Source organism: Chelon labrosus (assembly GCF_963514085.1).
Source record: "Chelon labrosus genome assembly, chromosome: 18".
Taxonomy (NCBI): domain Eukaryota; kingdom Metazoa; phylum Chordata; class Actinopteri; order Mugiliformes; family Mugilidae; genus Chelon; species Chelon labrosus.
In genome coordinates this window covers 2,026,608-2,038,380 of record NC_140351.1, presented here as the reverse complement: position 1 = coordinate 2,038,380, position 11,773 = coordinate 2,026,608, and the positions used below count along the sequence as shown (strand labels likewise).

General features: G+C 43.9%; 1 protein-coding gene across 1 annotated transcript; it reads left to right on the top strand.

Moving 5' to 3' along the window:
• Positions 1–8,086: 8,086 nt before the first annotated feature.
• Positions 8,087–11,768, top strand: LOC311503152 (serine/threonine-protein kinase 17A-like; the record flags this gene model as incomplete). Its single annotated transcript, XM_084565704.1, has 6 exons — positions 8,087–8,132; positions 8,579–9,645; positions 9,937–10,063; positions 10,152–10,200; positions 11,084–11,263; positions 11,387–11,768. The coding sequence occupies exons 2-6, from the start codon at positions 9,475–9,477 to the stop codon at positions 11,766–11,768; spliced, it is 909 nt and encodes a 302-aa protein (XP_084421830.1). The 5' UTR covers positions 8,087–8,132; positions 8,579–9,474.
• Between the last annotated feature and the right edge of the window lie 5 nt (positions 11,769–11,773).

Genomic DNA, 11,773 nt, shown 5'->3' with positions numbered 1-11,773 from the left:
TATGTACTAACTCGAGGGGCGCACAAGCTTTTGCATCAGCATTTCTACTTCTACTGTTGGTGAATTTTCCCTCAGTACAAACATTACAGTCAATCTTAGTTTCCCCCGTGATTTTCATGCCTAATACAACATCAGGTAGTTTCATCACATCATCAATGTTACAATGTCCCAGTATTTCATGCCATGTTTTGGCATCACCCGTTAAATTCACTTTGTCCTTAGACATTATGTCATTGACTGAGTAATCAACCCATTTTTCATTGTTATTTACCGTTTCAATGTAGTACAGTCTTTCCAGTTCCTCGATGCGGAAGACAGTCCCATCTTTGGTTGTCAGTTCATTCTTCCCCTTTTGGAAAACCACTTTGGCCCCATCAGCTGTTACTGCCTCTACTGAGAGGATGCTCTGAGGATACGATGGTATGAACAGGGCCCTCTTCAGTGTTACCATGACGTTTCTCCCCTTCTGGTCCCGTAGCATCACCTCTGCATCTCCTCGCTTGAGAGCTACGTTGTTCTCCCTGGTGCCATCTGCAAGCTCCATAAAATGCTGTTGTGGATTAAAGGTCTTGTCAAATCTTGTAAACTTACTTTCCTCTGTTATGATGTGGGATGTTGCTCCACAGTCCACCATCAGTCCATTTTCTTTGATGTTATCTGGGAGGAGCTCTTGACTAATCTTGAATACGTAGGTTTGTTCTTCGTCATGACTTTCTTGTTTCTCTGCAGATTGCTTTGCATCATCTTTGTGAGTATTTTTCCTCCTGCACGTCTCATCGCTGTGTGTTGAGCTTTTGTGGTAGCTGCACCACTTCGCGGCTCCTTTTTGGCGGCAGTCTCGTGCAAAATGACCACGTTTTCCACATCCATAGCACGTCATGGACGACACATCCACTTTCATTACATTGTCTGACTTTATCTTTGTTTCAAACTTCTCTGTTTCTTCATAGCTTCTTAGTTTACTTTTGAACTCAATAAAAGTCATCTCTTGACTGCTCTGTGTTGTGTGTACAACAAATGGCTTATATGACTCTGGGAGTCCTTTCAAAATCATGGCGATTATAAGCCCGTCACTAATTGTTTCTTTTGCACTTCGAAGTGACGTTACAACTTTTTCAGTCCGGATGATATAGTCTGTCACAGTTTCTTCTGGCTCCTTTCTAAGCAACGTTAATTCTGTGTACAAGGCAATTATCCTGGGTTTACCTTGACTGGCGTAGTGGTTCCGTAATATTTGTAGTGCTTTTCTGCCGTCGTCTGTGGCTTCTCTCATCACCAACGACAGGCTGCGGTCGTCGAGGAACTGTATTAGCTCTGCGAAGCATTGTGCATTCTTCTCTGCATCGATGTTATCGGTGCCGACAAGCACGTCTTTCAGACCTTGTAGTCTCATGTGGCCGAGGAACTTTACCTCCCAAAGTTCATATTTCTCTTCGTCTCCGTCGAAAACTAGTCTCTGTTGCCATCCTCCTGTACTGCGCCTGGGCCCATAACCTGTTACGTTTTCTGTTCCTTCAGCCATCTTAGGAGGGAAATAATTAACACCAGCTTTTCTTTTAGTTGTCTTTTATTCACATCTCTTCTCAGTAACAGACATGGCGGAAGAAAAAGTTCATAATAACAACAAAAAACGCGCCCACAACATCTCATTGGCCCAAGAGGCTCACGTGACCTCCACCGAACGTACAGCTTCAAAATAAAAGCATAAAACAACAATAAATGAGAACACAAAACCCAACAGAAATGCATCAGTTTTATGTTTACGATAACGTTTGTTTTTGAGACAATGCGCTAGCCGTTGGTATACTGTCTAGAGTCTAGCCTGAATGTTAACAAGGGGCGCTAACGGTTAGCTATGTGGCTAACGGTTAGCTATGTGGCTAACGCGTGGTTAGCGTTAGCTAACGATTACCGTTAGTCTAAAATGCGGCTCAGGAAAGGATGGACTGCACTGTGTTGCTGTTAAACTATCATATTCGTTTTGAATTAATGATAAAGACGAACTTAAAACAGCAGATGTTTTGCCGAAGGGGTCGTTTTCTTTTTTCACGTTTTTTCCGGCTAGTTAAACATTAGTGCTACTACCATAGCTTCTGCTAGCTGACCGTTGGCGTGTTTTTTCCGCTGACCTGACAATTGCAGATATATCGTGCTTCAATCCAAAAATAGCGTTTAAAAAGGCAACTGTGGACTTGTAGAGTTTTATTTATGTATGTGTTATGTGTTTGTATTTTATTTTTTTGAGAAGACGCTTCACAACTCATCCGAGTAGCTTCTTCAGTTCTAGGGGACTGGTGGGAAGTTTGAGATTTAGGAACTTAGACTGAAACTATTAAACAACCATAAAACGGGTCAGTTTGAATGTTGTGTTTACAAACCTACAGACTCTATTTTTAAGAATCTTTTTATTGATTACATACTGATACTGACTACTCAGTTTGTGTAACACTAAGTCCTTGTTTTGTACATAAATTAAACCAAGTAGATGTAGGGAGAACATTTATCTGAATATTGTCATCACTATCAGTTTTAATAGAATTACTGTAGCCATATTACCTAATGATACATAAATGTTAATTTCCAATCATTTGTGCTTTGTGTGTATGTTTCAGCTGCTGTTGGCGTAACTGACTAACATCTGGGGCCACAGACCAGGAAATAGACTGGACCATCAAAAGATGTTTACATCTCTCTCCAGGTAGAGATGGTGGCAGACTGAAGAGGATGAAGAGAAAGCAGGAAATGGACAGCACCATATCTAAAACTCGTGCTGAGAGTGGGGAGAATCCAGTTTTCTCTCTATTGCCATCAGGTTGTGTTTCCGATGCCTGAGGACAAAGACTGAAAGGCTGAAGAACAGTTTCTATCCACATGCCATCCGCCTGCTCAACTCTGAACTGTAACCACTTATACCACTGCACTTTACTCACATAGCTGCTCAATACCGTAAATGTGTGTATATATACAAACTACCCCCCCTCTAAGTTTACACTTGAGTTTTACCATCTATATTTTATTCTATATTACAGTCTATATTTTATTCTATTTTTATCGGTGTACATTTACACTTGTATTGTTTACCTTGTGTGTTAAGGAATTTACAATTACTACTGTTTTACTGTAGTACTCATTTTTTTTTTTTACTACTGGCTGCAGGTACAAGAATACATTTCACTGTGCATTGTACTATATATAACTGTATGTGACAAATACAATCTTAAACCTTTATGGACATGTCTAGAATCATAAATGTACAGTTTTTAAATTTGTTAAATGTTTGTTAAATGTGCAGGTGTGTGTACTGTGTTGACATGACTAAAAAATAAATAAACATTTGCTTATAATACTGTACTTGTTTATATATATATATATATATATATATATATATATGAATAAATATGGCACATAAATATAGTGGCTGAGTTAAGGCTGACATCAGGAACCACTTCTGAAAATGGTTTGGCCCACCTTAGGGCCACATTAGGGCCAGCTCTGGTTGAAGTGTGGCTGAGATGTGGGCCTTATCTGGCACACATGTTGGATGCCGGATGTGGCCCACATAAGGGCCGGAATTCTTTCAGGCATGTGGGCCGAGTGCAAGTGGTTGCTATGTGGGTAGGAGTGTATCGGGACATCTGTATTGGGGACGATCCAGCAGAGCTGCCAACTCTCACGCTTTCGCCGTGTGACACACGGTTTTGCCTGTTTTCACACGCACTCACGCCACACATCCAATTTCTCACGCAAAAAAAAACAAAAAACAAAATCCGATCTTGCTCCGAGACTCTTCCGTTCCTTTTCAAACTCCACGAAGGTAGATGGCGCTGATGAGCGCCCCTGAACATTTGCGCTGCGCTACACCTGCAGTGCACCCCTTTACTATCTATGCCTGCACCCCGAAGTAGACAGAAGAAGAGATACAGAGACCGCCAAGACAGCAGGAGAAACCAGAAACTACTTTGAGAAGTCTGATAAAGAAGAGAATCTGAGCTGAGACTAGGCCAGTATAACCATGCACACAGATCATAGACAAGGACTTTACCCAGCTTCTGATCTGCATCTGATACTGATTATGCCTCATTTTAGCTATTTTTGTAATGCATTCATCTGTTTTATTGCTTGAAAAAGTTGTACTGTTTAAGCACTTTATTTGTTGCACTTTATTTGTTGCACTTCATTTGTCTCTGATGGACCATGTGGTGGGAGACTTTGAATGAAGAATAATGTCCCTCCCTAACTAATGTTGTGTCGTTTTTGGCTGAACATAAATCATTAAGTGCTCTTAAGAATACAATTATTCACAACATAGGTTAGGTTTTAGTTAAGAATTAGTTTAATACCATTTTAATCAAAATATCAATCAACCTACCGAGGTCAAATCTTAAACACTGATCTATGAATAAGGCTTTATTGTCATTTAGGCACACCGATAGTTTTCTGGTTGAATGTTCAGCTCAAGTCTACAGACTAAGACCTACAAGTCATGATGCCGAACATGAATCAGAATAAGTTCAGGTATTGCACATCTTTAGCAGACCGCCCAAAAATGCACTAGAATGCTGGAAACCACATCTACTTAATCCAAAATCTCCTGGGGGTGGACCTTCAGCTATGTCTGCTTCACAGAATGTAACCAATATTGTCCATCTTCAGTGGGCTGCCCCTATCAACAGCTTTGAACCTCCCCACAAACCACCAGAATGCAGGGTACAACATGGGTACAACATCAAATTAATTCCAATTATCTAATATCTGAGCCACCAATTTGTGTGACTGCGTGCACGGCATAATTTTGGTCACCCACGAAAATCTCACTCCAAGGTTTTTTGAAAAGTTGGCAGGTATGTCCAGGCATTTTTAAAATGGTATCTGAGTTCAGACAGACCTGAGCTTTTGTATTTACGGTATTTATTTTAGGTCTGACATAAACCAAAACCATATCCCTGTAGCGTTAAAACGTCTTCTTCTTCTGTATTAATGGCCAAAAATTAAAGAAGAAGAACATGGCTGCCGTTTGGAAAAAGTAAAATTAATATGAAATCAGCAAGTTTAGAAAATAGTTTAATAATTTTTTAAATATTGTAATGTTTATGTTTGTTGGGGTGGTCGTATCGTTCTATACTACCAGCTTGATTAAACTGCAAAAACATTAAACATAATGCGTCGAGTTCACTCGGCTAAATGTAGCATCAAAACGTCGTCTTCTTCTTCTTCTCTTTTAATGGCGGTTGGCTCGAAGAAGAAGAAGAAGAAGCAAAATCACGTGATTAAAGATGGCTGCTGTACGGAAGAACTTTAATCTGGAAAATAAGGCCAGAGAGATTGTTTTTCAAATATTACAGTGTGGATATTTGTTGAGGAGGCAGTAGGACATCATCGTTCAATACTAAAAGAAGGTTCAACAGCAAAACCCTAAATATTATGCGTCGACTACACTCCGCTAATGTAGCGTCAAAACGTCTTGTGTTGTTAATGGCGGTTGGCTAGCGGCAAAGCTGCCGAGAATCAAAGAAGAAGAAGAAGCGACATCACGTGACTAAACATGGCTGCCGTGGAAAAGAGAACACAAGGTACCAGCTACCCTCTCCACACTACATTAACTTTGACTGAAAGATTTATTGGACTGAATCCAGTCCACTCTAGGAGAAGACAAGGAAGACAAGGACAGACTTTAGGAAGACACAGGAGACCAACTCTAGGAGAAGACAAGGAAGACAAGGACAGACTTTAGGAAGCTACAGGAGACCAACTCTAGGAGAAGACAAGGAAGACAAGGACAGACTTTAGGAAGACACAGGAGACCAACTCTAGGAGAAGACAAGGAAGACAAGGACAGACTTTAGGAAGCTATAGGAGACCAACTCTAGGAGAAGACAAGGAAGACAAGGACAGACTTGAGGAAGACACAGGAGACCAACTCTAGGAGAAGACAAGGAAGACAAGGACAAACTTTAGGAAGACACAGGAGACCAACTCTAGGAGAAGACAAGGAAGACAAGGACAGACTTTAGGAAGACACAGGAGACCAACTCTAGGAGAAGACAAGGAAGACAAGGACAGACTTTAGGAAGACACAGGAGACCAACTCTAGGAGAAGACAAGGAAGACAAGGACAGACTTTAGGAAGCTACAGGAGACCACCTCCAGGAGAAGACAAGGAAGACAAGGACAGACTTTAGGAAGACACAGGAGACCAATTCTAGGAGAAGACAAGGAAGACAAGGACAGACTTTAGGAAGCTATAGGAGACCAGCTCTAGGAGAAGACAAGGAAGACAAGGACAGACTTTAGGAAGACACAGGAGACCAACTCTAGGAGAAGACAAGGAAGACAAGGACAGACTTTAGGACGCTACAGGAGACCAACTCTAGGAGAAGACAAGGAGGACAAGGACAGACTTTAGGAAGCTACAGGAGACCAACTCTAGGAGAAGACAAGGAGGACAAGGACAGACTTTAGGAAGCTACAGGAGACCAACTCTAGGAGAAGACAAGGAAGACAAGGACAGACTTTAGGACGCTACAGGAGACCAACTCTAGGAGAAGACAAGGAAGACAAGGACAGACTTTAGGACGCTACAGGAGACCAACTCTAGGAGAAGACAAGGACAGACTTTAGGACGCTACAGGAGACCAACTCTAGGAGAAGACAAGGAGGACAAGGACAGACTTTAGGAAGCTACAGGAGACCAACTCTAGGAGAAGACAAGGAAGACAAGGACAGACTTTAGGACGCTACAGGAGACCAACTCTAGGAGAAGACAAGGAGGACAAGGACAGACTTTAGGAAGCTACAGGAGACCAACTCTAGGAGAAGACAAGGAAGACAAGGACAGACTTTAGGACGCTACAGGAGACCAACTCTAGGAGAAGACAAGGAAGACAAGGACAGACTTTAGGACGCTACAGGAGACCAACTCTAGGAGAAGACAAGGACAGACTTTAGGACGCTACAGGAGACCAACTCTAGGAGAAGACAAGGAAGACAAGGACAGACTTTAGGACGCTACAGGAGACCAACTCTAGGAGAAGACAAGGAGGACAAGGACAGACTTTAGGAAGCTACAGGAGACCAACTCTAGGAGAAGACAAGGAGGACAAGGACAGACTTTAGGAAGCTACAGGAGACCAACTCTAGGAGAAGACAAGGAAGACAAGGACAGACTTTAGGACGCTACAGGAGACCAACTCTAGGAGAAGACAAGGAAGACAAGGACAGACTTTAGGACGCTACAGGAGACCAACTCTAGTTTATAAATCAGTGTTAGAGGATCAGGACCATGCAGTAAAGCTTGTGTTTCCTCTGAAGCCACATTAGTTAAAAGGTTCTTGTTTGTGTGTCAGACTGGATTAGTTTCTGCCTGATCCTGTGGATTTAACCTTCACTCCAACTATTTTCATGCACGTGTGAGAAAGCAGCCAAGTGATCAGGTGTGACCAGGTGTGACCAGCCGTCACTACTTCACACATTCTGACCTAATTGTTGATCATAATCCTTTCTGTTCTTCTGGCGCTCCCTCCATTAATGCACAGTGATCTCTGCCGTATGTAATAAGAGGCTGTCTGTGTGTAGGGAGCGTTCTCAGCCACGGCTAAGATACTAAACCAATAACTGATAGCCAATAGCTTCATGAAGAGTCGTGGTTTTCAACAATGAAAACTCAAACCTCACACGTTTAACTGTGGCCTTTGTTCCTCTGTGGGGAGGTGGTTCAAGTTTGTTCTGGCTGCGCAGATGTTCACATGGGACACGGTACAATCTCTGTGTCGACAGTTAACAAAGAAAATCACATCATTTATGATTTGTAGATTCTGATCTTAACCCTACTGGTCCTGATGGTCATTCATTCATCACCAGACAGTGGCTTTAGTGATGGGAGGGTGTATCTAAGATCTCCAAAATTCAAAATCCCCAAAGAGGAAGAAGACAAAGTCGTTGCACGATTCCTAAAACTGAAACTACTCCCAACTGGAGTCTATCCCAGCTGTCTTTGGTCTAGAGGAGGGGGTCCACCCTGGACAGGTCTCCAGTCTATCCCAGCTGTCATTGGTCTAGAGGGGGGGTCCACCCTGGACAGGTCTCCAGTCTATCCCAGCTGTCTTTGGTCTAGAGGGGGGGTCCACCCTGGACAGGTCTCCAGTCTATCCCAGCTGTCATTGGTCTAGAGGGGGGGTCCACCCTGGACAGGTCTCCAGTCTGTCCCAGCTGTCATTGGTCTAGAGGGGGGGTCCACCCTGGACAGGTCTCCAGTCTGTCCCAGCTGTCTTTGGTCTAGAGGGGGGGTCCACCCTGGACAGGTCTCCAGTCTATCCCAGCTGTCATTGGTCTAGAGGGGGGGTCCACCCTGGACAGGTCTCCAGTCTATCCCAGCTGTCATTGGTCTAGAGGGGGGGTCCGCCCTGGACAGGTCTCCAGTCTATCCCAGCTGTCATTGGTCTAGAGGGGGGGGGTCCACCCTGGACAGGTCTCCAGTCTATCCCAGCTGTCATTGGTCTAGAGGGGGGGGGGTCCACCCTGGACAGGTCTCCAGTCTATCCCAGCTGTCATTGGTCTAGAGGGGGGGGTCCACCCTGGACAGGTCTCCAGTCTATCACAGGGCTAACACAGAGAGACACTCACACCTACGGCCATTTTAGAATCACCAATGAACCTAACCAGCATGTCTTTGTCTATAGTTTAATTCACTGATTTGTTCTTCATACTTTGATCAATGTGTCCTGATCTGACTTTAACGTGTCTCGTTTCTAACGTCTAGTTTGTTCGGTTAGTTTTTCTAATTCTCACCAGTCATGCTAAAGGCCTTTTCTTCTCACTTTGAAATAATATAACAGTCACTCAACCCTCCTCTTCCTCCTCCTCCTCCTCCTCCTCCTCCTCCTCCTCCTCCTATATCCTATATCTTTCCACCTTCCTCTGAGACAAAGCCTAATTCACCAGCACCCTTAGGGGACGCCTTGTCTATTCCTGAATGTCCTCTCCCTCCTTCTTCTTTTTTTTTTTTTTTGGGATTTTCTTCTTTGTTTATCCATCAGAGTTTATTTCAGGTCAGAGGAAATTAAAGGTGGTAGAAAAAGGTGGCAGCAGTTTACTTTTGTTTTTATAATCACAGCCGTGTTTCCTCACGTGGCGGTGGAGAGAAAACCATCAGTCAACACCTACAAACGGCCTCATTCAACCCAAGCTCATAATTAGTTTGCTATATCTGGAGGTGCCTCGCTATTTCTGACGCCGCCTCCAGCGAGTCAGAACACGTGCGTTGACACGCCGAGGTCAGAGAGCGCTTTATATCCACCGTGTCTCATGGGACTCGCCATAAAAAAAATAAAAAAAAAGACAAGCTTCATGCTCGTTTTGTTGAGGTTGTAGATGAAGGAGGGAACGCAGGCTGTGGTTTGGGTTTCCTGTGGTGCTCCGGTTTCCTCCCACTGACCAAACTTTGTCTCTGTGAGAGACAGACAGCTGACTCTAAACAACATGTCTGTATGTGTCTCTTGCAGCGCTGCCGGAGGAGAGATCTTCAACCAGTGTGTGTCGGACCGGGAGGACGAGTCCTTCAGGGAGGAGGACGTGAAGAGGCTCATGAGACAGATTCTAGAGGGAGTGGCCTTCCTCCACCAGAACAACGTGGTCCACCTCGACCTGAAGGTCAGAGGAAACAAAAAACACCTGATTCTCTGCTGTCACTTTATTTTGCATGTGGTTACATCCCTCGGTGGCACGAGAGGGAATTTAGGAACAACCAACAAGGAAGATGAGAAGCCTGACTAATATAACGCACATATATAAGAAAAGAACTGATGAGTGGCACCATCCAGTAAACAGGTGTTACCTACATGTGGGAGATAGAGACCTTTAAACACAGTGATCAGGGTTTATAAGACATAAAAGACATCTCTGACATGGAGGAGAGACAGTAACGTGTCTCCTGTCTTTCAGCCTCAGAACATCCTGCTGACCAGCAGCTCTCCTCTGGGAGACATTAAGATCGTTGACTTCGGTTTGTCCAGGATGGTCAGCAGCCACCAGGAACTCAGAGAGATCATGGGAACCCTGGAGTACGTTGGTGAGTTCTTGATTCTGTGACTTTGGCAGGAATATCCAGCAGTCGTCTGATAGTTGATGATAACTTGTTTCTGTTTTTATCTTTTTAGCTCCTGAGATTCTGAATTATGAGCCCATAAGCACAGCAACAGATATGTGGTAAGAAAGTGTTTCTCTTTGTACCGAGTTCAGTTTAAGTTGGACGATGAACCATTATTTTTATTCCAAACAGAACGGCCCAGGTTTAGAAACACCAGAGGACTCTCCTCCTGTCATTAGACCACCACATCCTCCATTTATAACTTTATTTATAACACTCATAGCATTTATTACCTACTCATTTTATAGTGATGTCTTATTTTACCCTCTATGTATTTGTCATATATGATCTGTTGCTTTTCTTCTTTTCATGTTGAAGTAACTTCCTGTTTATAGTTTGTAGAATCTCAAACTCTGGCGCCCCCTACAGGCATTACCAGCAAAGAGCATAATCTGCAGGAATTCAGTTCCACCATAGAAAGTCCTCAGAAGGATTTTAAAAGCTTTTATTGCCAAAGACCCTGACATAAATCTATTTTAATACTGTGTATATATGGTTTTGTTAAATATAGTTTGATAAAACATAACATCATATATCAACAACGTAAAACTGGAGACTTTCTGTCATGTAGAGTAATAAACAATATAAACTGATTATTAAAGTCTTATGTTTAATCAATTTTAACACTGCAGAAACGCTGATTTATACAGTTTTGATCACATTATAAACCAAACGGCAGTTTAAATATTATCTCAGTATTACTCAGGAATAAAGTCCATTGTTCTTACTTCAGTTCCTTTTGGAAATGTAAATCCATCTTAGTGACTTAAAGAGTCAACATATTTCTCTTTTCACTGTCAGTGCGTAAAGAAAGAAGTTATTAGTTCAAATTAAATCTTTTTTTGTCCATAATGTCTCCATCTCAGTAAGAAGTGATCAGACTTTACTCGTTGATGTCCCTCATGTTCTTGTTTCTAACCCGGTCTGCTCTCTGTTCTTCAGGAGCATCGGTGTTCTGGCGTACGTGATGCTGACGGGGATCTCTCCGTTCCTGGGCGAGGACAAACAGGAGACGTTCCTCAACATCTCTCAGCTCAACGTGAGCTACACCGAGGAGGAGCTGCAGCAGCTGGACCGGACGGCCGTGTCCTTCATCCAGACGCTGCTCCTCAAGCAGCCACAGTCAGTCCTCACCTCCTCCTCCTCCTCCTCCTCCTCCACATAGACGCGTACTCACAGTCTAACCTGTATCTGTACTATGTCTAGGAATACATGAGGCATCACTTTAGACTCTTGTGTCATCAGGGACCGGGCCACAGCGGAGCAGTGCCTCAAACACCCCTGGCTCCAGCCCTCAGAGCCTCAGGACACCCAGACGGTGGAGGAGATCGTCCCAGCGGAGGACCAGGAGGTCAGCAGCAGCAGCAGCTCCGCCAGCAGCCCCGAACCCCCCAGCAGCTCCAGCACGGCCGGGGAGGAGGAGGAGGAGGCAGAGGAGGTGGGTGGCCTGGTGACGGAGGAGCTGATAGTCGTGGCTGCCTACACCCTGGGCCAGTGCCGCCAGTCATCCAGCTCCACCTCAGAGAAGGAGGCCCTGGCCGCCGAGCAGAAGGCCGTCTCTAAACGCTTCAAGTTCGAGGAGCCCTTCAGCGCCCTGCAGGACGTCCCTGGAGAGTTCATCTACTGACCCCC